Source organism: Melozone crissalis, unplaced genomic scaffold, assembly GCF_028551555.1.
Source record: "Melozone crissalis strain CALT ecotype California unplaced genomic scaffold, PUWL_Pcris_2 ptg000008l_1, whole genome shotgun sequence".
Lineage (NCBI taxonomy): Eukaryota > Metazoa > Chordata > Aves > Passeriformes > Passerellidae > Melozone > Melozone crissalis.
Window position 1 is genome coordinate 15896902 of NW_026535786.1, and position 27874 is coordinate 15924775.

The window sequence follows — 27874 nt, forward strand, 5'->3', positions numbered from 1 at the left end:
GCAACGGGAGCGGGAGGGGCGCTGAGGGGAGCGCGGGAGGGGCGGCGCGGCGCCAGGGCGCCTGCGCGAGCGGGCGGGTGGGCGGCGGGCCGGGGGCCGCGGCGGGAGCGGGGCCGTGGCACTGGGAGCGTGTCCTGTCCCTGTCCCTGTCCCTGCGGCACCGGGAACCACGCCGGGAGCCTGTCCGTGCCCCTGTGGCCCTGAGGGCAGTGGGAGGCGCGGGCCCCGTAAGTACGAGCTCCGCCTGGGGAGCAGGGGAGCGCGCTGAGGGGCTGCCCGTCCTGAGGGCGAGCGGCAGAACGGCGGGGGCGGGTGTGGAAATAGCGCTGGGGATAACGAGTGCCCGGCCGGCGCTTCGGGTTGGGATCGTTAGCGAAAGGCGAAGGGTGTTGGTTTCATTGCACCTCCTCGGACTTGGAGCATCTGGTCCATGGCCGAAACTGGGTCGTCTCGTGCAGCTCGGGACTTCCAGGGAGTCCGTGTGTGTGTGGGGAGCCCCTCATGGAGCATCACAGGCGGGACTTGAGGCGGTGATCGTGCAAGTAAGTCTACCGGGACATAATGGTCATCATAGCATAGCTTCACTGAAATAGTTGGCCGTAGTTATATATTTAAAAATTACGTACTCGGTGGAAGTAGTTACTGTACTCGGGCTCGGGGATTGTAAGTTAGGAGGACGTCTGCAGTGCACTGGTTTTTGCATTTAAGTACAGCTTTGGATGGTTTTGTGTTAAAATAAATGCAGTACCGGATGTTATTTTCTCCATTTCACACGTGGAGACCGGAGAACAGGCAAGTGATGCTCTTCACTAAACATTTTCTCACTGCCAGCACATAAATGATTTCACTTGCTTCTCCTGATGTTAATTTGGAAGAGCCAGAATAGTGATCAGTGGGCTTGAAAGGAGACTTGGACAAGTTCACAGAAACTGTCATTTGACAAAAACACTCCAGGTTATGATGGAAGCAGCTACCTGAAAGGAGGTTGTAGCCAGGTGGGGGTCGGTCTCTTCTCCCAGGAAACCAGTGACAGGACAAGAAGACACAGTCTTAAGCTGTGCCCGGGGAAGTTTAGGTTAGACATTATGAAGAAATCCTTCATAGAAAGAGTGATTGGGCATTGGAATGAGCTGCCGGGGAGGTGGTGGAGTCACTGTCCCTGGAGATGTTTAAAAACAGACTGGATGTGGCACTTAGTGCCATGGTTTAGTTGATAAGGTGGTGTTAGGTCACAGATTGGACTTGACGATCTCAAACATCTTTTCCAACATAGCTAATTCTGTGATTCTGTGAAATGTGTTTGCAGGTGTTGAGGGGGAGCAGAAGTGGGGCTACTAGCATGAGTATTCAATCAGGTTTTAGCTCTGAATCATAATATAAATGCTTTTAAAGTAGAGCTCTGATAAGATCTGAAACTTTGCAGGCTTTAGACTTTCACAGCATTTTGGTAGTAACAGTCAAAAAGGAGAAAGTGTGTATTCAGTTGTTACTAACGCTTGCTTGTCTCAAAGAATTAACAATGAATATCTCTCGTGGATTTAACATTTTTTCTACCCCTTCATTTAATAGCTGTGGTAGTTCCCAAGAGACAGCTGAGGCAGCCTAAAAGACAGTTTTCAACAGAGAGGTTTAGAGAAAAGGAAGGTGAAAGTTTGATGTCTTTCAGATAGCTACTATTAAAAGAACCCGGAGAAATAAACTTTGTGGTCAGTTTGCAGTCCTCAAATATTTACAGTTTTTTCAGTAAAGTTGGTAGCTATGTGAGATGCTTTCTGTAAATATTTTTTTTGCCAACTCAGTGGTGATTCTGTAGGTCTTCTGTTGTTAATTACAAACTGATTAAATTTAGACTATGTAGAAGTGCAGCTTTGGGGTTTTGTATTATTCTCTCTCACTGCTCAACTTGGATAATGTTTCATGAACCTTTCTTTAACAGTGTGAAGTATCACCTTTCATCCAAGATAATGTATCTGTGACTGAATTTTCTTGATAAACACTTCCTTTAGGTATGATTGATCTTGCTTTGATTTGTGTGGGTATTTCCTTGTCATTTTTGTAAAAGCTGTGTTTCATTTTCACAACTATGTTTCAGTTAGAAATAAGACATTTGCTACTTCAACTTTGGAAAGCTTGAGTTTTTGTTTTTCTCTTTCGTTTGAGCTGGCATGTCCTTCTCTTTTAAATAATATGTAGGAGAAAAATAGAAATTGGAGGGTGCTTGATTGCTGGCTTTCTGTGATATGATCTTAAGTCTAAGTTAGCTTTATGAGTTTGGTGAACTTGGTTTTTGTTAGTTTGAAGGAGGTGTGCCTTGAGATTCTGTAGCCTGGGTGAATGACGCAAGAATTTGGTTAAAAACTCTTTTCTTTTTTGCAAATACGTAGTTCAAAAGTCACCTGGCAGATCTGCTGCTGGGATAGCTGGTTTTTTTTTTTGCATCAGAGACTGGAGGTTTTGCCCTGCATACAAATGGGACTTTGCAAATATTGTAAAATGATGGGAGAGTGCTTCCTTCCCTTTTTTCTTTATGGGTTCAACGTATTGAGGGTGTTTTATAAGTATTTTGTCTCCTGTTTGAAGTACTTTGGCACGCCTACAAGTAACATGCCTTACAGCTACAACTGTGTCATCTTGGTGTCCTGAGAGCAACAGCTGAGTAAATATTTATTTACCAGGCAGGGAACTGTGGGATAAAGCTATCATGCATTATAATTCAGATAATCCTTTTAAACAGATACAGTGTAGTGATTATAAATGTATGCATACATAATAGCAATGTGTTTGGCTCTGATGTTGGTGAGGCATCATCAGCACTAATCTTGTGCTTCCCCTCAGTCTTCAGTCCTGTAGTTGATTTCTGAACTCTTGCATCTGATTTTGTTCGTCAGTGAGAGGGGAAGGGGTAAGACCTGCACAGTAGGTCCAAAAGGTTTAACAATATCCTGACTCTCAGGAGTATATTTTTCAAATTACTTCTGCAAGCATTTGGTTAAAATTTCTTGTTGCAATGTTGTGCTAGTTTTGAGCTCCAAAATGTTGTTCTAGGCCATATCACTTCCAAGGGGTTTGAGTTAGAGCTCTTAAATTGTATGTTTGGAACTTTTCTACTGCATAAAAATCCATCAGCAGATTGGTTGAAAACTGGCATGGGTGTAAATTGTGTTTTAACATGGAAGAAATCCTGTACACTTAATAGCTTAACAAAGTCATGCTGTCTGTACAGCTTTTTGATGGATGTTTTTGCAGTAGGCCCTGAGAATTGATAATCCTTATTCAGATAAGACTGCGAAAATAACAAAAAAGTAAATCTGTTCATGCCTAAGGAAGCTTTACCTGGAATGTCTTTGATACAGTTCTCATGCTGAAGCACTTTCATGAGAAACAAAAAATGTTCTTCATGAGAAAAAAATAATTTCTTAGTTATGCTTTCATAATACATGTTCAACTCTATTAATTGTCTGGGTTTTTTTTACAACTTTGTTCATAGATACACATAGACTAAAAATTATAAATATATTAAGTAGCCACAGGCCTACACTACTTCTGTATTGCTTTAGCTATCTGTGGTGGACACTTTCATTTAAAAAAGTGTATTGTGAAGCTGAAATAAGAATATTTGATATTGTAATATAATGGTTTTCTCAGATGTTGTTTTACTCTGCAGGAGGGAATTGAGTGAGAAATTTAACCAGGAATGTGTTGAAGTGTTTTTGTAAAGGCCTCTGACATCTGTCATCTATACTGACTGATGCCACTCCAGCAAGGCCACAGCTGCCAGAAAAAGACAGAGTATTGCTGACTTGAGTGGTGACCTGAGCATTCCATTACACATGAGGTTCCTGTGTTCACAGAGATCTGTGTGATCATGTGTTTTTTTCAGGATAGTCCACTCATCTTGGACGGGAAGGTGTTTTTAAAAAGTGCAGTATTCCTTAAATGTTCTGTGGTAAGCATTAGGGAGCGATGGGCTGTGCCAGAACTCTCTGCTGCATCCCTCACTCCGTCGCTTTGCCTGGGCTTGGGCTGATAGTGCCGTGTCTGACAGTGAGCTCAGTGCCTCAGCTGCACTTGTGTAACAAGAGGGGCCATTCATAAATGTGATTCTTGGCCTGGAGACGCTAGACTGCATTTCCTAGCCTAGCACCAGGGCTCACTGTGCCTCAGGAAAGTGAAAACTGTGCTGCAGGATTGGAGTAGCCCCCGCTCGTTTGCTGTGGCTGGGGAGAACTCTCTCACCTGAGGGTGCAGTAGTCAGTCTCATGTTGTTGCAGGAGGAGATGCCTTGAGAGGAGCTGTAGCCTGGGGCATCCTGGCCTGGATCAGCAGCAGTGTGTCCAGCAGGATTAGGGTAGTGCTTGTCCCCCTGTACTCGGCACTGGTGAGGCCACACCTTGAGTCCTGTGTCCATTTCTCGGCCCCTCACTACAAGAAGGACATTGAGGTGCTGAAACTAGTCTGGACAAGGGCAGCAGAAGTGGTGAAGGGCCTGGAGCAAAAGTCCTGTGAGGAGCAGCTGAGGGAGCTGGGGTTGTTTAGCCAGGAGAAAAGAAGACTCAGGAGACTTTGGTCTCTTCTCCCAAGTAGCAATCAACAGGACAAGAGGAAACAGCCTCAAGCTGCACCAGGGGAGGCTCAGATTGGATATTGGGAAACATTTCTTTATGGAAAGGATTTTCAAGCCCTGGAGCAGGCTGCCTTTTGAAGTGATTGAGTCACTGTTTCTGGAAGTATTCCCAAGTCATGTAGATGTGGTGCTTAGGGACATGGTTTAGTGGTGGGCTTGGCAATGCTGGGTTAGCAGGTGGACTCAATGATCATGGAGGTTTTTTCCAACCCAGATGATTCTATAATTCTGTGACCTGCATTCCTTGTCCCCCTGCACTGTTGTGGGTTGGGAAGTGGATAAGGTGGGAATGAATGATTGAAGTTGAGCCTGGGAAGAAGGAAGTGGAGGGGAAGTGTACTTTTTGCCTCTCACCACCCTACTCAATTTTTTATTGACAACAAATTAATTTTCCCCAGGTTGAGTCTGCCTTGTCAGTTGTAAGTGACCTCTGAGTCTTTACCTCCCCCTCTTCTGTTCCAGAGTGGTAACATGAGAGTCTAGCAGGCAGAAAATCAGGAACACACGTTCAAAGGACAATGGACTTCACACATACCAGTGCTTAGGGACTGCTGCATTTGTCTGATGCATTCCCAGTGGAGATAGTTGCTCAGCTAATTGATCATAAACCAGAGCAGGCTGGAACATGGGAATAGCACTCCTTGTTCAGGTAATGTTGAGTGGAAGGACAATGGTGTCCCTGTTAGGGATATGGAAGATAATGAGACACTTCTATTTTCTTATCTGTCCTGCATGTCAGAGTTAAAAATGTATGGAAAGTTCTTTCTCAGTGCTCTTTTGCTATGAGGTTCTCTTTTTATGTACTGGATTTATTGTATTTATCTGCCAAACCTTTCCTCATTTACATCGTTGGAATCGCTTCTTTGGTGATACCCACACCCCTGGAGACAGTAAGTTGTGTAAGCTAAAATATCCAGGCTATTGCCCTGGTTTCAGCAGGGATAGGGTTAATTTTCTTCCTAGAAGCTGGTACAGGGGTGTGTTTTTTGTTTAGTATGAGAATTAAGTTGATAACACAGGAATGTTTTGGTTGTTGCTGAGAAGTGTTTTCCCCAAGTCATGGACTTCTTAGTTTCCCATGTTCTGCCAGTGAAAATGCTGGAGCAGCACAAGGATTTGTGAGGGCACAGCTGACCCAAAATGGCCAAAGGAATATTCCATACCAAAGGACATCATGCTCAGTGTATCACCTGAGAGGTGGGCTGGCCAGGGACAGCTGCTCAGGGTCTGGCTGGGCATTGGTGAGCAACTGCATCATGTCTGTTGTATATTCTAATTATCATTATTGCCACAGTTATTCTAATTATTATTTTCTTCCTTTTATGTCCTATTAAACAGTTTTTATCTCAGCCTGTGAGTTTTCTCACTTCTACTGTTCTGATTCTCTCCCCCCTCCCACTGTTGGTGCAGAGCTGAGGGAGTGGCTGTGTGGTGTTGAGTTGCCAGCTGGGGTTAAACCACAGCAGCTATTTCCTGGTGTGTTAGGTATTCTTTTATCTTTTTTTTTGGTTTGTAATTCAAGGAGCTGGAGCTGCCAGTACCTTTGTTCTTTATATTGAGTATCAAGCAGTTATCAAGGAATAAAGGGTGTGGAGTCAGCACATCTGTGTATCTCTTTGTTTTCTTGACATAACTGGAGTATTTAGCTGGCAGTGGCTGTTACTGTAATCAGGCCCCACAAGTGCAACTTGGTCTGTTTCTTTTTAACTCATACATTTCCTCTTTAAAATTGCCTGGTTCCAGGCAGTTTGTAGAATGTTATCTGTCGTTGCCTGGAAATATCTGTTATCATTCTCCTAAAATAACCATTCCCAGTCAACTGAAAGCTGAACTACTGTTTTTCTGCTGGTTGTCATATCAGTTTTTCTGACATTTTTCAGTGGGAAGTGTAGACAAAGGATTACAGAAGGTTGCTAGAAATTCTGCTTGCTTCCTAATCCAGCTAGCTTTGTGTTTTCATGAGAGCTTGTGCTGGTGCAGAGAAATTCTATTTTGGGGACTGGACCAGAGAGAAAGATGAGATGGTGACATTTGAGACCCGACTGGTCTGGCTTTGTGATTGATCAATTTAAACATGCGCTAGTGCTAAGGGTTCGTTCTGCACTACTGAGTGTCTGAAACGAGGAAGCTTTCCCCTGAAATTCTTGTGCAGTCCTGAAAATAGAGAAGACCTTTGTGGCACAGAGGAGGTGCCACTGACTGGGGAAGCCTTGAAATACCTTCCTGCTTGGAATGCATGTATTGCCCAAAGAGTTCAAACGGGTTTGAGTTACAAGAAATTTAACACTTGTCATGAGGCTGTACCTACACTTTGTCTCCCATCCTTCTCTGCAATCCACCTCACCCATGTACCCTGTGTCTACTCAGGTCGTTGCAGTGCTGCATCCCTGGTAGTCTGAGGGAGCCCCAGATGGTTGAGATAACAAAGTGACACCTCTGTTTTGATCCAGCAGATTCTGTGGGGTTGCTGGGGGAGTTTTATGGGTCAGAGTGGTGGAAAAAGCATCAGGGAAGGACAACCTAGTAATAGGAAGTTGCTTTCCATGAAAAGGGTCAGTGAGCCAGGCTGTTTGCATAAAGTAGATGGTTGCATAAAGTAGAGTAGGGACTGCCATCAATGGATCTGTTTAGGTGATAACAGAGAGGAGTGTAGTGGGAGCACTGGGACTTCTCCACAGATACGGACAAGAGAATGGGCAGCTTGATGTGTGTAAGAAGAATGACATCTCTAATGTCTGAAATCTCCAAATGGAAAAGATGCCAAAGGGGCACTGGTAGATTGTGGTTTGCTTTTAGGAGCAAAGGCTTGAGCCTTTGTTTCTAATGGGAGGGTTTGTTGTGGGAATTATTTCTGAGCAGTATTGCTTCTGTGCCGGTATGCCTGAGTGCCAGTGTGCTGGTTCTGCTGTGCCAGGAAGAAAGGAGGGAGGCTGGCTGCCGTCCCGGGCTCGTTCATGAGCTGAGGGAGGAGCATGTGGGACAGCACCGCGGAGCCTCTTTGGCCTGAGGAAAAGTGGGATGTGTTGTCTCATTTTTTTTTTTCTTTTTCCTTTTAAATTTTTTTTTCCCATCCTGTGATATTGAGCTGATTCTTTCCTGCAGCCTATGAGAGGTAACAGAGGTCTCTTTATGGAGTGGGATTTCCTGGATAAAAAGTATCTGATGCTTGTGAAGTGCTCTCCGTAGTTTTGGAGTGAGTGTTCGACAGAAAGGAGCGATGTGGCAGCAGCAGTGAGTGATTTAATGTGTTTTCTTTATTTGGCTTGAACTTCTGAGACGTGGGAAGAGAATTTGTTTGAGGATTTGATTTCTATTTTTTGTTGTTTGTTTTTCTTTTGAAGTAGCACCATTTCTCAGTGCAGTTGGTGGGTTTTAAATAGGAAGAGGTAATAGGATTATGAAAGTGTTGCGTAAAAGAGGTGTTAAAAGCTATTGGTTTAACTACCCTAATAAGAAACTAATCTGTTGAAAAGAAGGAAATGCCTGTGAAAGGAGCAGGTATAGACTCTTGTAAAACTTGAAGACTTGAACTATCCTGCATAGAAAAGCTGATGCTGTACAGTGATCTTTCTACCTTGCCAGTTATCAGGAATTTTAATTCCTTCTTGGCGGATATCGTGAAGAAGACTGCTACACTTCCTGATGTACCCGGAGCTAACCCATTGCTGCTTTTGATTCTGGCCTAGGTAAAATAACAAATAATTGTCTGTTTAGTGCAGAGCTGATTAAATGCAGTCCCAGGGAACTCTTTCATGCTTCATTTCCTGCTTGAACTTATTACAGTTTTTAGAGTTAGGTTGAAGTGAATGCTCGTTGCTGCTGAACCTGTTCTGCTGCCTTTGGAATTTGTGCATGAGCTTGAGGAGCTTGCAGGGGCTTCTAGAAAATCCTCCGTGGGAAATCTGTCCTTACTCGACCATGTGAAACAGGTAGTCAAAGCTGGTTTGTGTAAATTAAAAATTAATTTTCCTTTTGTCAGATGAAAATATATTTCATTCCTACAGGGTGAATAGTTTTTAATGTGAACATATGAAAAATAAAATTTAGGCATCATGTTCTCACTGATTGTTTATACTGTTAAGCATAACTTTTTTTGGATAAGTAATCTAGGCTTTAGCATAATCATCATAATGACAGTTTTAATCTAAAAATGTATCAGGGAAAAATCATGGTTTGGAACATAATGAGTTTTTATCAACTCCAGTTACTTACCAAATTTTGTTCATAAGGTTACTTTCCTTCACATATATCTAGATCAGGGCTATCAGTTCTCAGTCTTCTGGCTGATACTGACTTTGTCTAGGAATTTTGCATTGGTGAAAAAGAACAGCCTTTAGTCCAGTATTCCTGGGCACTTCTGAGCTTGGTAGTGCTACTGCCTCCAATCAGGAGGCAAATGCACAGGCTGACCCTGCAGCCCTTACGTGGGGAACCAGCTTGTACATGTGTTGCTTGCTCATTCTGTGCTTACACAGTGTGTCATACTCCAATGCATGTGTGTTTCTGCTGGGAAAACCCTGGGTGAGTATGGATGGGTTCTGATCATCCTAGTTTGCTTCAGAAGTCTTGTCCATGCTGCAACCTCTCTTACTATTTTGTACTACCTGGATGGAAAAGGGCAAGCCAAGTTAGGGCTTTGTGTTTGTGCCATCACGCTCAAAGATGAGAACTGAACGCCCCTGTTCCTGGAGGAGTCGTACAGCTCCGTGTCCTGGATGGGTTCCTGCAGATAAATATCTTATGAGCAGTGCCAGGAACCTTCCAACAAGGAAGCAGGGTTTGGAGTGTGATTCAAAACACATTGCAGCCTATAGAACTTGGCTTGTCAGACATGCTGCAGAGCACAGGGACAGTTGTTGGTACAGATGTGGTTTGGGGAAGGCAGAACACTCACTATTTTTGTGCCTCAACATGATTAGGGAGCTATTTGGAATTGTGTTACAGCATCTGTCTAGATACCAGTATAGCTGCATGTAGATGGAGACCTTTCACCTTTTCCATCAATTTCAGAATTCTGACTTATGCCACATTTGCATAACTGTGGCTTTTTATGCATTTTGAAATGGGTACTGTGGTGGTTTTGACCTTGTGGTCTGAAGGGCCATTCCCTTCTAGCCAGCTGTAACTTTCTAAACTAGCTTTGGTTATGCTTCACTGAGATTTTTTTTGACAAGAAAGTTGCACTTTGTTTCCTATGAAAGTTTCTTTGATCTGCTTTATGAAGGTCACACACAACTAGAGTCAGGTTTCAGAGCTATGAGTTTAGTTGCACCACAAGTGTTCTCCCACCCATGTTTAAGGGTTGGTCACCCTGAATTATGAAGTGCAGGAGAAAAAAGAACCATGTTTCCAACTTCTGAGATACTATTGTTTCTAGCAAGATTTGTTCAGTATTGAATTTTTGTTTGCACATGGTATAATGTATGACTAGGTGGCCTTTTCTCACCACCACCCCTAACCAATGTATCAGCCATAATCCAGGGATATCAAAGATGAAAAGATGTGCTTCATTAACTACATAGGGAACAAAAGAAAGATGGGAAGTTGATCAGTGGGATGGGGGACTTGGTTGTTCAGGATGTGGGAAGGACTTAGCTACTGGATATTCCTTCTGCCTTAGTTGTTACTGAGTTGTTACTGTCAAGACTATTAAGGCTGGAGTAGGTTTTGCATGACTATTCTAATCAGTATTTGATTAAGACTATTCCATTAATAATGATTTCATGTTATGTATTATCACTCTGCCTTTTTACTACTTCTCCAAGTATGGCTTTTTAGCAGCAGGCCCTGAGCCTAACTTTTTCTTTAACAAGGTCCAAGCTCTGGTCTTTTTGACTCTGGGTTAGCTGCCTGACTTGGCAACCAAGGTACTTTAGGCTTGCTGGTGAAAAATGACTTTTTTAACTGAAAAGTCCTTAATGTGAAACGGTAACACAACACCCTCCAGAGGCCAAGGTTTTTTTTTTTGTTTCTCTGACAGGCACGCTCTTATTGAGGCTTAACTTCTTGCTAGTCCTTTTATTCTCAGTTATTGTTCTCTTAAGTTCCCAAGTTCTCAGTCTTTGGCAGGAGTCATACAAGTGACAGCTCTTCACTTCTTCATTCATAAGGGTACAGTTCTTCCACAGTTCTTCCTTCTCTGTTGATAGAATCAGGTTTGCCTTTCTATGCACATGCCATTCTCATGTTTCAGGGGAAAAAAGCCAGGCAAACAACCTTTTAACCTCTGAACTAATGATGGAAGGTAAATTGGTGTGTCAATTGATTCAACTGTGTTTTTCCATTTAAAATACCAAAATCCTTTGTGTGTCTGCATTTTGAAATAAGTGCTGTATTCTCTGTAGATAACACAAAAAAATCAAACTGTAGGTTTCTGAAACGTGAATTATTGCCCCTCTGCATGAGAGTTGTGATGAGCTGAAGGTGACTAATGGTTGTGATCGTGTGTGCATATTTATGCTGCCCTGCTCAAGTGTATTTTAAGCAGGAACAGCGTTCTGTTGCTGCCATAGAAGCCAGTGGAGATGTGAGTTTAGTTATTATGGGAAATTATTCACACTGACAGTAGAATAGTGTGAAAATTTGTCAGAGACAAGTAACATGAACTTCTAGTAGCAACTACTTATAGAATCTTGCAGAGCTGACAAAGGAAATTCATATGTGTGAGATTTGGAATAGGAGTGGAGGAGAGTAGAAATAAGGTTGGTGCAGTAAGTTCATAGTTTATGTCCATAATTTTAACATCCTAGTACCTTAGCAATTTTACACCTGCATGTTCTTCCTGACATTTTAACAAAATCAACAAAATATTTCAGAATCTACTTCTTCTGGTTAATAGTGACTGCCTCCTGTTTTTCCTTATGTGTTTTCCCACAGATAGTTAATTTTTAACTTTATTTATGGACAAAATAATTTCTTATGGGGGACAGCCCGTTTGCACTAATCTGACTACCAGTGGTGAGCAACTGTTTTAACTCTTTTTAAAGATTGTAGTCCATTTCTGGGAAAGTGGGAAGCTATGAATATAATGAACACCTTTTGATAGTTGTTCACTGCATGTAAAGTTCAATTTTTTAACTTTCATGTTGTCCTTTTCAGCCCAGATTAATCTGGGGTGCACTTGGATTGGGTGATGGAGAAGGAAATTCCCTCCTTGTGAGACCTTTAGGTTTTTTTTGGAGGAAACTACACCCTTTGGGGGAAGTGCTTCACCTGAGGAATACTGCATAGTAGCTGAAAGGCAGAAACTTGTAGGTAGAGTTTAGATAAGGAAATTCTAAGGTCTTTGATTTATTAATTACAGGCTATTATCACCCATGAGGTCCACATTGCTCTCAGATGATTCACAGAGCTTATCACTGATTTCCTGTGAGCAACTATTGCAGGGTGTAAACTGGTGGGGAAGGGTGGACATTTGGTCTTTTATTTGAGTCCCTTTACTTGGAGCATTGCTATGTGTTTCATGTGAATGGGGAGAGCAGGTTGGCTTTTCCATGAAGTGCCTGCCAGGAAGGACAGCAGCTGGCAATCCCAGTGAACCTTAAAAGCTTGGGAGTTCATCTTGGTCGTCCTGGGTCAGGGTCCCACTGATCAGCAAAATTCTCCAGAAGACACCAGACCTAAACTAGTGGAAATGTGGAGTTACTGCACTCCTTGTGCCTGTGATTCCTCTCCAGGGTCTCATGTACTTTAGAGGCTGGTATAAAATAACCTTTTCCATGTTTTTATGTTTCTTCTCTTTGATCTAGCCTGTTTCATGTGCATTGTCTTAATCACTGCCTTTGCTTCACTTAGCCTCAATATTTGTTCTTCTCAGAAGCTGCAGTTTTCTTGTGTGTTTTCTTTATCAGAGCTCTCTTTCATTAAAATTTCTTTCTTTCTTTGCTATGAAATGATAATAGCAGCCAAAAGAAGTAGAGTGGTAACTATAGTATGATGGCACCGAAAGGCTGTATGAAAATGGAGCCCTTGAAAGAGGGCAGGAGGGGGAATAAAGGATTGGCTCCTCACAGACATAACACCTTTGAAAAACTGAACCTTTCCCTTAAAAAGCAGGAAGACTTTCCTCCTTCAAGTGTGTGAGAGGAGGAATACTGAACAAAGATCCAAAAGGTGGTACTGACATGCAGCAGATAAAGACCAATGATTTCTGATACCAGTCAGTGTTGCTTCACACTGCATTGTGCAGAGCAACATAACATCAATAATACTGTCTTTCAGAAGAAAACAGTTCATTTCTGCAGAGATTCATGTGGTTTTCATTTCGGATGGGCTTTACTCACAGCCAGCAGAATCTCTTGCTTTGCAGCTGTTGTTAATTTTGGTAGGAACAGAAGTAATAAAACCTGTGTATTTTCAGGCACTGTACACAGACATAACATGGGATAGTGGTTGCACTTTCTGATCTGAAAAAAAAAGAAAGATTGAGAGAGAAGAACAAAACAGGAAAGTGATTTGCATAAAATGATGCAGCTGGTTTATGGCTGAAATGAGATCATGGTCTTGGTTTCTGACCAGTTGATCGTACTTGCTGTTCCTTTTGTGTATTGTCATAACCTATGTTCATGGAATCTGTGAGGGTGTAGCAGTGGAGGTGGTAGAAACTCATTTTCTTCTTCCTTTTTTCTTTTTTTGTGGTCCAGGTTAAAGTCATATTTTGTGACATTTGAAGAGCAAACAATACTACAGCTCCATGAATTTCAAAACTGCAGGAAGTGTGGCAGCCCTCCCTACCTCCAGCTTTACTTCCCTACTGTGATGTTCTTACTGGGAGCTGTGGTTTCACCCCTGCAGGATATGCAGTGACCTGCTTCATCATCAGAGGAGAGGAAGCTGTTTGTGGATCGGGGAAAGCCATGGCCTTGGGCTGGAATGTTTTTAACCTCTTCTATAAGTTCAAAGTGTTGGTGCTTGTCACTTTATTTGTGATGGTGCTATGGACCACATTCAGTTACTTAGTGGACACCAGACAGGAAATTCCTAAAGCTAAGAGCATGATGGAGTTTTTCTGGAAGGTAACTCGCCTGGAGCACAGTCAAAAGGAAGAGAAGATTGAATCCACTGCAGATGTTCCCATGGTGGAGTCATTTCAGGATTCCTGCCCAGCTCTGTCTCCATACCTGCGTAAGTGATGCTGTTTTCCTCTCCTCTCTGACAGCTTCATCCACTGCAGTGCTGCTGACTTCCCAGCCATATTCCAGCTGGATTCCTTTCCTGTGAAAGCAATACAACCAGCGTCAGGAAGCACTGCTGGGTGAGGGACTGTCTTGGGGCACCCAGTGCCCTTGCTGGGTCTGGCTGGGAGAGCAGCTGGTGCTGGGCTCTGCATTTGTTGGTAAAACAGCTTTGGTGACCCACCAGTAACTTGCTGACTCTGAACAGTGTTTGCACTCTGGTGAGGTTTTGTCTCTGTCAGTCCTGGCCCCCTAAAATCCAGTGGGATGGGCAGGAGGCTGGGAATGGACACAGCTCGGACTGCTGACCCCAGCTGACTGCAGGGGTATTCCATAGCCTGTGACTGTGCCATTCATCATGCTCAGCAGGAAAAGCTTGGGGAAAGGAGGAATGAGGGATGTTCATGGTGGCAGCATTTGTCTTCCCAACAGCTGCTGTATGTGCTGAAGCCCTTCCCTGGATGTGGCCAATGCTGCCTGCCAATGGGGATTAACAAAGAAATTTTTATTTTTCCCTTGCTTACACGTGCAACTTTTTTTTTTTTTTTAAAATTAATTTTTTTAAAAATTAAATTATTTTTGTCTTAACCACAAGTGTTTTCATCTTTCCTCAGTTTTTTGCCTTTTTATTATTTAAATATACTTTTGTGTCTCTATTAACAATTGAAGGACTTCACAGCTCTGTTAGAGTTGGTGCTAATTATGATGAAGGTTCAAATGGGTGACTGCTTTCCTGGTTTGGGCATTTTTATTATTATACTTTTTTCTTGGCTTGGTACTGCCAGCAGCACCAGGCTCTTGCTTTGCATCATTATCGTGTCATTAGCGTCATTATCAGTATCATATCATTATCCTCTTTCTCTTCCTTATTGTGAACCTGATTGGGGATTTATTTGGGAAGCTAGATTCTTCCTTCTTCCCTGATGTAGTACATAAACCTTTGTCTCCCTGCACACCCTGACCCCAAGACACATTTGATTCAGCAAATGCAGCAATGACTGCAGCCATCACAGTTGCCTGTATCATACTTTTTCATGGGCTTGCTGAGTTCAGAGGAACTGGAATTATAGCTCAGTGCAAGAGAAGGGATAAAAATTTCATTTGGCTACAGAAAGCCTTGGTATGTTTTATCTTATTAATTTATAGCCTTAAGCCTGTTGTGCTTTTTTTGTGCTTTAGGTACTGATGACTTCTTACAGCCACAGTCCTGTGTTTCTTTCCATTTCTTCTCCTTTGCTTTGCCCTGGCAGTCATTCTGCCCGATTCTTCTGCAGTAGCTTAGATCTTCTCTTGGGGTTTTAAAAAATATTTTTATTTTATTGCCACTACTTCACAGTCACTTTAAGCAACTAACATGCTTGACATCCTCTCCTTCCACTGCCTGCCTAGAATCCTTGTAGTGCTACTTTTCTCTTGGAAGGGCAGGGAAGCCAGTTGGGGCTTGAAGCTGGATTTCTTACACTGGTTACACAGTGCCTCATAACGTGACTGGGCCAGCCACAGCCTGAAATGACTCAGGAAAGGTTCTTGTGCTTCTCTTACAGGAGGTGCCAGCAAACTCTCCTTCAAACCATCTGTTACACTGGAAGAGGTGCAAAAGGAGAACCCTCAGGTAGCCAAGGGCAGGTACCACCCTGTGGAGTGCTCAGCCCTGCAGCACGTGGCCATCCTTATCCCTCACCGCCACCGGGAAAAGCATCTGCTGTACCTCCTGCAGCACCTGCACCCCTTCCTGCAAAGGCAGCAGCTGGATTATGGCATCTATGTCATCCACCAGGTGAGGCAGCTGTGCAGAGCTGGTTGGGTGAGGGTGATGGCTGTGCCCTGCAGCCTGAGGAGGGGCTTCTGCTGCATCTGCTGTCTGACACCAAGCCTGCTTCCAACAATTCTGCTTGCTGAGGGATGCAACACTGCCTGCACTGCTGGTGGCATTCCTGGATCTCAGGGCTGGGGAGTATTGGCAGTGTCTCTAACTGGTGTTAATTTCTCAGTCTGAGTAACTTGGTGTTTCTGAGTTAACAGGCAGGGTAAGCATCTTTTGCACTGCTAATGCAAGTGACTTCTCTTGCAGTATCCACACATGTAACTAGGCTGGCCTGTCTGTCTTCACACACATTCAGAGTCATTTGGATAGAAGGCCCCAGTTTGTCTGTAGCCCTTCTCTCCCGTCAGGCTCTTGTGCTTAGTAAGTTGTGTGTACTGTGGTTTTATTTTTGCTTTCTCAAACTAAACATGACAGCTGCTGCTTGTAGCTGCTTTGTTTGCCCAGCAAGTGCAGTGGGAAGTAGTTGACATGGAAGAGCGCTTGGTTCCTGAAAGATTTACTAATTTCTTGATTTACATTTTTTCTAGCAAGGCTGTTCCAGTGGCTAAAATTAAGCAGACCTGTGCCACATTGTCTTTCATCAAGGTGCTTATGTTCTAATTGCATGTGCTAAAAGCATTATATATTTCTCTTTTGTAATATGTTGTCTTTTTCTTGATCATCTGTTATGTTTGCTTTCTTTTACTGTTGTTTACTTGCATGTTCTGCTTTGGCTCCAAAAAGTCATTTGAGACAGTTGAAGAAAAAGGTGATGATAAATTAATACAGTTTCTCTTCCCTCCTGATTAAAGAGCCTAGAGTCAAGAATCAGAATGAGACAGTGCTTTCTAGGTGAAAGCTTCCACTCTTAGCTTCTGCTCAGCTGAATGTCTCAGCAGAAGAGCAATAAAAGTCGTGGCATGATATTTTTACTTGGAATGAATTGTTCTTTCATTGTTTAGAGTCATCATGTGGCCTCTAGAGTGGAAAAAAGAGGGCTTTTTTTTCTGCATTAATATGTACTATAATCATTTACTGGCTCATTCTAGCAGGAAGCAGTGGTTAGCAATAAATTACTGGGAGAATGGGCATATCTTTTTAATTTATTGAAATATGTGAAGTAGAGAACTGCTGTTGTCCTGTTAGCAATAAGTAATACAAAAGTATGGAAGTTTTGTCTGATGAGTGCAGCAGTGTCAAGTCTGAACTTGTTCTATCAGAGATTGTGCTTGGAAGGTTGAAGCTTTCACATAGCTTTTCCAAAGGCTGGAAAGTGGGTCTAACAAAACTCTTCTGGGGCAAATCCATTTTCTCCCTCGATTTGTGATGTCAGAAGTTGTTCTAGGTCTCTTTTGAGGAAAGACAATACACACTCTACTTTGGAGGTAGATTAAATGGGCCTTTTGTATTTTTTTTCTGTGAGCCACTGGAGGGCTTATTCCAGATTTCTTCTTTATGGGCTGCTTTTAACATCTCTAAAGTTGTGCTTCTCTAAATGTGTGTATACATGAGTGCTGCACTCCAAACAATGTGAGTTTGTAATCCCTAGAGGGTGAATAATTTCTTTCCCAACATAAGTTTGTCCTGTGGTCAGTGTTATTCTTCCATAGAAACAAAGGGAGACAACTCTGTCCTCAACAAAAGATGAGTAAATTTTGCTGTTTGTTCAGTATATGGTCTGACATGGCAAACTGCCCTTCCTGGAAAGCCAGGTCAGCTGGCATTTGGCTGTTGTGGTGGCTTGCACTGATAAGAACAGCACTTAAGCAGATGGAAGAGGCTGTCCTGAACTAAGCTGGGTTTGATACTTGACACAAGTGATGTTCTCCAAATGTACCTTACCAGACATCTGGTTTGTTCTGTTCACTCAATAACCTATGTTTTCATCCTCAGGAGGAGGCTGTCTCATGGGTATTTTTATATATGGGACTTTTTAAGAAAAAAAAAAAACCACACCAAAAAAACCCCCATTCAGAAATTTGACATCTTGATTTTGGGTAAATTGTATCTAAACTTTTTACTGGAAAATTTCCCTCCAGAGGATGGATGCAATTGATTATCCATCTTGTAATTTCTCAGAATGGGCACTGTATTGTATTTTTCAGACTGCAGGTATGGAGTCATAAATCCCATAAATCTTCTTCATTCTGGGGCAGATGGTTGTTTTAGTGAACAAATTCTACTTTAGAGCAAAGTGTTACTTTTTAGAACAATAAAACATGCTTTGTATACAACAGCTTTTCTCTACAGCTCACCTTCTCTCAGCCTGGTGAGGCCAGCTTCTTTCTCATTTTCCATTTGCCCTCTTTCTGTCCAGGCACCTTTGAGAAAATTTGCTAGAATTCCAAGCAGTTTCTCTTGAAAACGTTTTTTTATTATTCTTTCAAGTACACAGGTTCCTTGCTCAGGAAAATGACTGTTCTGTCTGTGTCTGGGAGGGCTGGGGTTGGCCCTCTGGCTCCCAAGTGGGAACTTGAGGTAAATCCCCACTTTGTCCTCAGGAGCAGAAAGCCTCCTGCAGACTGGTACAGTGTGCAGCCAGGTAAAAAACGAAAATAGCAAGATAAGCACATGTCTTGCTCCAAACTGAATGTTGACATGATAAGCTTACAAAACTGCCAGGTGTGTGTGGATATACTTGCACCTGAGAAGTGAAGAATTAGATTTTTGAAAAGTGAATACTAAGTAACTTACAGCAAAAGCAAATGATGAAGAGAAGTTAAAAGGTGAAGCTCTGTGCTAGGAGCACATCCCCTGCAACAGCGTCATCAGGTTATAGGTGGGAGGTAAAAATGAAGAGACCTGCTTTTCACTCCCACTCTGCCACTTACATGTGAGCTGAGGAAATACAGGGAGCTCTTTCAGCATTGCTGTCCTCCAAACTGAGGGGACAGGCATTAATAGTTCATGGCAAGGGCTCTGACATCTAGAGACTAATTAGCATGGGATTAACATGGGGGTTTGGTTTGGTTTTGCTTTTCTTAAAAAGAACTTCCATGAGCCTTACTGACACAGTTGTATGGAACACCCGTTTGTAGACTGTACTGGTACCTCTTCTGTTCTGGAGCCTGAGGGTAGCTCCAGGACTGGGACAGAAGGGTGGTTGAGCCATGGAGCAATCACACTTGTGGTGCCCAGCTCAGCACAGGCTTTCCTGGCCCTGGCTGGGTGTGGTTGTGATGGTTGGAGGCTGGAGAAACACTGCACTGTTGGCCACTCCAGTGCTGTGCCCAGTGTGACAGGGGACCGTGTGCAGTTACTGCTCCCGAGGTGCTGGAAAAGCCACACGGGTGTGGTTGCAACCATGCAATCAGAACAAGTGCCCAGGAGCAGCTCTGGTTCAAAAGCTGTGGCACCTTCTTCAGAGTTGTTTTTTCCCATTCTTTTCCACAGGCTGGCAACACCAAATTTAATCGAGCCAAACTGCTGAATGTAGGATACCTAGAGGCCCTAAAGGAAGCAAACTGGGACTGTTTCATTTTCCATGATGTGGATCTGGTGCCAGAAAATGACTTTAACATTTACATGTGCGACACACAACCAAAGCACCTTGTAGTTGGCAGGAACAATACTGGATACAGGTAGGAAACCAGGAATATGGAAAGAATACCAACAGGGAAATGCCATGTTACTGATAATGTTCCTCTTCTGATGGAGCTGTGTGCTGGTATCTACCCTTCCTCATGGCACGAGGTTTCTGGTGGTAACACTTCACCTCTCTGGGGTACAGAACTGGACAGACACCTCTGCAGTCAGCCCTGTGGTCACCTGCACAAATGATGATTGTCATTGTTCTGGTTTCTGGAGTTGAATTAAGGGGCATTTTGAGAGGAAAGCAATGTGCCTGAAGTTGTGCAGAGACCTTCTGGCAAAACTAGATACACATTTGCAAGTTTCCTGATCCTGTGATTTGAAGGTGTGATCTTACTGTAACAGAACTTGCTGCTCACTTCTGCTGTTGAAGAGGTAATGTCTGATACTGGGAGCTCAAGTAGGGGAATTTGCCAAGGCATAGGGCTGTCCTTTAATTATTTGACTGAACAGTGTATAACACAGGATCATTCTGATTTTTAAATGAGTCCCCTAGGTGCTCATGTGATATAAATAGTTCAAGGTGAAAAGTCAAGTTCAGTCTACCTCAGAGAGAAAAGGCTCCTGAGCTTGGTGAATTTAATGACCAAACATGTTCTCATTGAACTTGTTTCTTTCAAGATTCAGTTCATGTCACGTCACTCTAAATATTGATTAGAAATGGGCTTTTCAAAAGCTGATCTCAAAGTACTTTGAAGTAAAGCTCTGCTTTGCTTCTGCATTTCCTTTGTTAAACATATGAGAATGAGGTGGGATGTGCCAATACTGACACAGAATAATATTAATGTTCCAGTCATATAGTGAAAACTGGAACAACTACATATGTATTAGGCTTGTGACAGGCTTTTGGAGCACTTGCAGAGCCTTGCAGAGTATTCCACTGGAATGCTGGTGGCTTGAATTTGATAATTCAATTTGAATTGATAAGTAACACTTCTTCTGTGTCACTGCCTGTGTTTATGCATCCATGAAGTGGGGTTAATGATGCTCTGCTTCCAAGGCATGTCTGAAGGAATTCAGATTCTGAGCTCAAGAATGATACTTGAACTGAGCTGATACCACAGGCTGATACCAATCCTAGCTGAGTGACCTCAGTGTTTTGCTGCAGCTGAGGTGAGCATACTGAGACATGCTGCCCAGATAAGGTAGAGAAAACTGAATCATCCATGTTCTGTATTAACACAAAATGTCCTGGGCAGAAATGTGGGTTGGTTTGTGTTTTGTGGGACTTTTTAATGTTGGTTTTGGGGTGTTTTTTAGGGTAGTGGGTTCTATTTTTTTTTTTTTTTTTGTTTGTCTGTTTTTTGGCTTTGGGGTTTTATTAATTTCCTGATCTGGGGTGGGGGGAATTATTTTTCTTCCAGGGGGCTATATTCTATTGTGATGCAGTGTGCAGTAATCTCAGCAGCCATGTGCCTTTGGAGATCCAGTGCTTTATCTTTAGCTACATAAACTACAGCTCAGTTTTGGATTCTTTTAGACAGAAGACTTACATATTAAAGTTTTGAAGATAAGGCTGGGAAAACTCTTCTATTTTAATTAAGGTTTTTCCTTGAGACCAGCACAACATCTTTTCCTCCTGACCATTCCTATTATTTGTGTTCTTCTGTCCAATTTTAAGAATTCCAAAGGAGCTGATGTTCTCTTGTCCTCAGGGAAGGGCAGTTATGGGGGCTGTTACAGAGATGCATTTTTGCAGGTGACATCAGCTGGGAGCAAGTTATGCTTGGGCTCTGCCAGATCTGTGCTGCCTGAGCAGGGCTGGGTGGGCAGCATTGTCCTGGTTACAGATCACAGAATGGACGGGGTTGGAAGAGACCTCTGGGAATCATCCAGTCCAACCCCTCTGCCAAGGCAGGGTCAGCTAGAGCAGGTGACACAAGAACTCACCCAGGTGGGTTTGGAATGTCTCCAGAGAGGGAGAGTCCACAGCCTCCCTAAGCAGCCTGTTCTAGTGCTCTGCCACCCTCCATGCAAAGAAGTTCTTCCTCATGTTGAGGTGAAACTTTCTGTGTTGTAGTTTATGGCCTTGCTTTTCATCCTGTCAGTGGAAACCATTCAAGGGTCTGGCAGCATCCCCTTGGCACCCACTTTGCAGATATTTATTTGCATTGATGAAATCCCCTCTCAGTCTTCTCTTCTCCAGATTAAACAGGACCAGCTCCCATATCCTCTTCTTATAAGAGAGATGCTCCAGACCCCTCATCATCCTTGTGGCCTCTGCTGCACCCTCTCCAGCAGTTCCTTGTCTTTCTTGAGCTGTGGAGCCCAGAACTGAACACAGCACTCCAGTGTGGCCTCTCTAGGGCTGAGCAGGGGAGGAGAATCCTCCCCTTGTCCTACTGGCCCCACTTCTGCCAGTGCACCCCAGCTCTGGCTCCTTTGGTGTCTCCTCTGTGTGGTGGTGTTCATAGGGGTCCCAGGAAGAGGGAAGAGACAAGGATCTGACTCCATGTTTCAGAAGGCTTGATTTATTATTTTATGATATGTAATAATACATATAAATAATACAATAAAACTATACTAAAAGATTAGAAGGAAGGATTTCATCAGAAGGCTAGCAAGGATTAGAATGAGACTGGAATGATAATAAAATCTTGTGACTGTCAGACAGTCTGAGACAGCTGGACTGTGATTGGCCATTAATTAGAAACAACCCCATGAGACCAATCACAGATGCACCTGTTGCATTCCACAGCAGCAGATAATTATTGTTTACATTTTGTTCCTGAGGCGCCTCAGCTTCTCAGGAGAAAAAATCCTAAGGAAAGGATTTTCATAAAATGTGTCTGTGACACCTCTGCAGCGGTGCAGGGGAATTACGGGGTGAATAAGCGAGCACTGGGGTGTGTATATGGATGTGTGCCTGAAAAGCAGTTCCCAAACAGTCAGGCTGCTGGAATGGGATGTGGCCTTGTAGGTGACTGTCCTGAAAGCAGGGCTGGGGAGGGCTCTGCCTGCTATTTCTGTTTATGGGTCCTCCTTGCTGTCCATTCCATTTGTTTACTGCATTCCTCTGGAGTATCCATAGCAGAAGTCTCACGGTAGTAATGTGTAATTAAAACTTGATGGAGCTTCCTCTACTGTGTGGCTTCTCTCTTCTGGGGAGGTGATAAAGGAAAGAGAACAAATCTGTTCACAAGTCAGGCCTGACCAACCTGATAGCCTTCTCTGATTTGACTAGCTTGGATGAGCGTGCAGTAGTGGATAATGGTTATCTTAGGTAGGCTTTCAGCACTGTCTCCCATAATGGCCCCAGTGACCAAGTGATGAAGTATGGACTGGTAAGTGGACAGTGAGAGGGGCTAAAACTGCCAGAACTGCTGGGCTCAAAGGGTTCTTTATCAATAGAGCAAAGTCCAGCTGGAGGCCAGTCACTAGTGGTTTACAGCAGACCTTTATAGTGGGGCTGGTACTAGTTAGAGTCTTCATCATAACCTGGAAGATGCAGCAGATTGCACCCTCAGCAGGTTTTCAGAGGACAGAAATCTCACAGGGCTGGTTTGTGTAGCAGGGCCTTTGTCAGGCTGGAGAATGTGGCCAGCAGGAATCAGAACAGAGAAGTTCAACAAAGGGAAATGCAGTGTGCTGCACCTGGAGAGAAGTAACTCTGTGCACCAGTAGCTGCTGGGGGCCAACTGTCTGGAAAGCAGCTTTACCATAAAGGACCTTGGGCCAGCAGGGTGCCCTTGTAACAAAGGTCAGTGGCATCTTGGGGGGGAGTTTTCAGCAGGTTTTGGGGAGGTGATTGTTCCTTTCTACCCAGCACCATGGAGATGATACCTGGAGTACTGTGCCCAGTTCTGGGACACACTGGAGCAAGTCCAGAGGAGAGCCTGAGAACGTGATTAAGGGAATGCAGCATCTGACATGTGAGGGAGGCTGAGAGTGCTGGGGCTGAGAGAGAAGGCAGAGGGGGATCTTGGAAATGTGTATACATACCTGATGGAAGGGAGTAAAGACAGACTCTGGGGCCAGATCCTTCTCAGTGAAAGGCAAGTGGTAATGGGCACAAACAGGAAATTCCACTTAAACATATGAAAAAGTTTTTTTTTTTTTACTGTGAGGATTGTCAAATACTTGGAACAGGCTTCCCAGACAAATTGTGGAGTCTCCATCCTTGGAGATGCTCAGAATCTGACTGAACATGTTCCTCAGCAAGTTGCTCTAGTAAACCCTGCTCTGAGCAGAGGGGTTGGATTATGGGATCTCCAGGGGTCCCTTTATACACAAATTCACAATTTCTCTGTGATGTACACAATTCCTCTGTGATGCTGTGACCATAAATCAGCCAGGAAAAGTAGTCTTGAGGGAGGTTGTGTTGTTAGGGTCTTGTGTTGATTTATTTTCTCCTTTGGTGTTTTTTAAATTACATTGATGGTAAGCCAGAAATAATAATAAGCATTGTCTAGCATGTCCAATGCCATAATGTGTACTTTCCAGCCCTGGCAATTTGTTCATCTGTTTAGATTCACATACAGGTACAAATGCAATCTGTAGCCATGTGCCCATCACCTCTGAATGGGCTGGGGCAGGATAATAGAGGCTGTGTTGTAATGTTCCCTTAAGGGCCAAGACAGAGAGCATCATAGAAAGCAATTAGCAGAATGGCCTAAGAAGGCAAACAAACATGATATGTAAACATCTTGTAAAAACATGCATTTTTTAGGATGAGGAAGGTAAAAGTTAGAAATTAATCTCCTTTAGAGCTGAGCTCCATTGCATTGGGTTACTAAGTAACTTGCACTGTACCTTATCTTAGAATTTTTATGGCACAGTAGCACATATGCCCTTGCCTGTGAGCTAATTTCTTTCCAAGTTTTTCAGATTGAGCTCTAAGATAATCAGTGGCTCACTGTTGTTATTGCAGAGCTTCCACTATATTAGTGCATAGCTGTGTTGCTGTTCTATACCTGAGAGTCCCTGAAATGAAGCACCTGCTTGGCTGGCAGGGGAATTGTAAAGAGAGAGAAGCTTCTGAATAAGACTCTGTTCTCTCAGTTGGAGAGGTAATTTTTTCTGGCCTAAAGCAACTCATCATCTTTTTATGAAAAGAGAAAGAGAACAGGACCAGCTTTTAAGGATCTGTGCACCCTTAACTCTGTGAAAGACAAGTCTAGACCTGGAGTTATCAGGGTGATGTTTTCATTGTTGATAGAATTTGACTTTTAATTTTTCATTCTCTCTTCTTGTACATCTAGGTTACGGTACCGGGGATATTTTGGAGGTGTTACTGCTCTTACAAGAGATCAGTTTTCCAAAGTGAATGGATTCTCTAACAACTACTGGGGTTGGGGTGGAGAAGATGATGACCTTCGAATCAGGTAAACAATGAGGAATTGGTTTTTAAGAAATTTTAGAAGTTGGCCCAACTTTGCACTAAGCCTCCAAGAGCAAAACACCCCAGGGGCGTTCACTCAGAACAGCACGGCACAGTATTGCAGTGGAGATGTGAAGTCCAAGATGCAGTTCTGTGAGCATTTCCTCTTTGCAAGGGTTAGGTATGTCTGATGCCTAATCCTCTTCCTCACGGCACTTTTGGCTGTGTGTGGGTTAAGTTATTTGGTTGGTCTGCTTTGGTTTTATCTCAGACACACAGTATTTGTATTCTAGCTTGGAAATTGGTTATAATTGAAGTCTGGAGTGTGGTTTGCCAGAGATGCACAAATGTATGGAGTTCCAGTGCTTTCCTAGAATGTGGGAGTGTTTTGGTGGGACTGGGTGTTTTGCATTCATTGACTACTGGATTTAATCCAAGTAGGGCTTAGTTGGTATTTGTGTAGTGTTGATTATAGTGAAGATAGAAAATAACTTGAATTTTAGAAAGGCTACATATACATGCATATGCCCTTTGCTCTTGTGAAAACTCATTTTCAGATGTGCCTGTCAACGCAGGAGAAACCTGTTGTCTGGAGAGGTTAGTGGGACAAAGAAGTCTACCAAACTTTTATGTTGAACTTTTGCTCTTTGCCTAGGAATAACCCTCTAATCCTGCACTGCTATTAGTAAATGGAGAAAAAACCACAAGCAAACAGCAGATAAGAACCCACAACTCTACAAGCTCTGCTGGCAGAGCCTATCAGTTTGTAACTCGGTTTATACTCTGTCATTTTTAAGTTCTTATCCTTTTCAGTTGCTTAAATTTGCAAACATTTTGGGGACATAAAATTTATATCCCTGGTGATGTTATGTAAATATAGAGGGGATTAAGTATGTTAGAAGTTAGGAACTTGCAAATGAAAAGTGTTTCTCGGTGTCAGTTCAGCAGATTGGTCAGCTCTATCAGAAGAAATTGGAAAGGTCTGCTGCAGGTATGGGTTTCTGTCCCTTAACCCTTTCTTACTCCTGGCTAGATGCACCAACTTCTCTGTGACTTCCTGGGAGCTGACTTTTATAGTTCAGGGGGTGGCTTGGTGCTATTTTATTCCCTGGCTTCCCATGGGTGATAGTTCTTTCAGATACTCCCTTGCACAGCAGGATTTGCTGAAGGTCTCTATGATCTTTGCAAGGGGTTGGAAACAAGTGATGTTTTTGTGTGGCACATTGTAACTTTGCACTATTGAGGTCTTGGTGGGGAAACCAAGTCCCGACCCGGTGCGTGCTCTGCAGCTGGACTTGGCTTGTGCCTTGGGCTGGCCTGGTGACCGAGTTTGCAGGGGTAGGTAATGGCAAGCTTGCTGTCTGGTGGGCTGTTGTGCAGAGATCCTTGGAGCCTTCCCGAGGGAAGTCAGCAGATGGCAGCATCCCTTCGGTGCTCGGGACTCTCACATTCTGCTGATCATCTGCCTCTGGAACAAAGGTGATGGTCTCTTTTGGGCCCCCTCCTAAGGCGTGTATCTCAGAGAGATTCTTCAGATCATTTGTTGTAGTTGTTTGATAATTTAGTTCTACAAAGTCATGGAAATCTGTAAGGGGCTCAGTTTTTTCAAATCTTGGTTTCCTATTTTTCTTTCAGCTGATGAGTGACTAGCAAAAGGTGGACTATTCCTTAATTCCCTTGTCATAAAGTTTCTTTCTGATGTCAGGGCAAAGCTGTGCTCCACAGATACGTGTAAGGTCAGAAGCTCCAACTTAATGTCAGATATTTAAATCTGTGCTTAGGGCTCATTGCTTCTGGCATTGTTCTCAGAGAAATTTGCTTAATGTGAACAAATAAAAGTTTTGCAGCTGTCTGGCAGCTACTGAAAAAGAAAACAAGCTTGTAAATTATTTTTGGAGAACTATCAAGTATAAGGGTTTTATTGCAGGGGTTAAGATGAACTTGTTGCAGAACATGTGGAAACTTGCTACAGGGCAGTGCAGAGTAGTCCAGTCAATATTGATATAAATGTAGTGTGTTGTATAATGTCTGCTTAAAGCTCTACATCTCTATTGTAAGTAGTTACCTGCTTCTGTTCAAAAGAAAGGGGTATCTGTCACCCCCCCCCCCCCCCCCCACCCAAGACCTCTTCTCCAGGAATGCAACTCTGAGCCTCAATTCTCTGGCAAAATGGGTTGTGGAAGAGATGCAGATTAGCTCTTACAACTCTGTATTTGCTTCCACAGCATCTACAAGAGAAGAAGTCTCCAACTGTTGGGTTTTTTTCATTAACAGCTGGTTTAGAGATGTTGTCTTCCTCACAACACTTTTTATTGCTTCTTGCAGGGTTGAGATGCAGAAGATGAAAGTGGTGAGGCCGCCTGCTGATGTGGCCAGGTACACAATGATCTTCCACAACCGTGACCATGGTAACGAGGAGAATCGAGAGAGGTGGGTCAGGAACAGGTTTCTGCCTTGCACTGTCATGGTCTGTGGCTGAGCCAGGCACCTGCAGGACAAGGTCTTTGCTCCAGGCCAAACAGGCTTCTTGTGGTACCCAGAGGCTCTGGGGGACACCCCTGTGACAACACTGTTCACAGCTGGCAGCTGTTTTCTCTGCATGAGATCTTCCTAGAACTGACTGGGTGGTGTTCCATAGAAACTTCCAAAAAAACACTTCCATAGGTATGATTGAAGTATGATTTCAGAGATTGAGCCAAAGGATTTTTCTCCCCATATGTGATTGTGCTGAAAACAGGAACAACAGGACTTTGTATTTACAGTAGATAAAAAATAGCATTAGCTTTGCTTCCAAATTTACTGCCATTGGGAAAGAGATCAAAACTCCTCTCCTGTGCATGTCAGTGAAGGTTCTTCTCCTCTTTGTCCTCAGGATGAAGCTCCTCCGTCAGGTCTCTAGAACATGGAAGACAGACGGGCTGAATTCCTGTTCCTATCAACTGCTCTCTGTGGAACACAACCCACTGTACATCAACATCACGGTGGACTTCAGTGTGCAGCCCAAGGTCTCATAGGGGCCAGCACCTCCCAGGTTATAGGAAATGGCAACAGATCTCCTTTGTGGCTGCTGTTAGAGCAGATGACTTCCAGCACCTGCTTGGGAGAGTCCTTCAGTAGCACAGGAGCAAGTAAAGTGCTCCTTCACAGCATCTCATTGGGTGGTTGAGAGTTTCCTTTTGTGAGGACTGGAGTTATGGACTGACCCAAGGGACAGGTCCTCGTGTTCTTCTATGCACTTTTTGCTGGGACATTAGAAAATGTGTCCTTGTTTGGGCTGGTCCAAGGACTTGAACCAAGTCCCTGAAAAAATATTTGGTTTTGCAACTCTTTCTAAAGTTATTTTTGGTCTCATTAAAAGCACA

General features: G+C 43.3%; 1 protein-coding gene across 2 annotated transcripts; it reads left to right on the top strand.

The window, feature by feature from the left end:
* The first annotated feature begins 94 nt into the window (after positions 1-94).
* On the top strand, positions 95-27861 carry B4GALT4 (beta-1,4-galactosyltransferase 4). Of its 2 annotated transcripts, none has more exons than XM_054269895.1 (7): positions 95-227; positions 13267-13747; positions 15342-15574; positions 18995-19182; positions 24394-24516; positions 26838-26942; positions 27385-27861. In XM_054269895.1, the coding sequence occupies exons 2-7, from the start codon at positions 13480-13482 to the stop codon at positions 27524-27526; spliced, it is 1059 nt and encodes a 352-aa protein (XP_054125870.1). In that variant the 5' UTR covers positions 95-227; positions 13267-13479; the 3' UTR covers positions 27527-27861. The 2 variants fall into 2 exon arrangements, with proteins under 2 accessions (XP_054125870.1, XP_054125871.1); XM_054269896.1 differs by lacking the exon at positions 95-227 and adding an exon at positions 280-542.
* The last annotated feature ends 13 nt before the right edge of the window (positions 27862-27874 follow it).

What these genes read in the sequence shown, in the direction of transcription:
- B4GALT4 (XM_054269895.1), top strand. Translation starts at nt 13,480, where the DNA reads ATGGCCTTGGGCTGGAATGTTTTTAACCTCTTCTATAAGTTCAAAGTG. An exon ending in AGGAACAATACTGGATACAG is followed by an intron (nt 19,183 to 24,393) that starts GTAGGAAACCAG and finishes TTGTACATCTAG; the next exon opens with GTTACGGTACCGGGGATATT. An exon ending in AACGAGGAGAATCGAGAGAG is followed by an intron (nt 26,943 to 27,384) that starts GTGGGTCAGGAA and finishes CTTTGTCCTCAG; the next exon opens with GATGAAGCTCCTCCGTCAGG.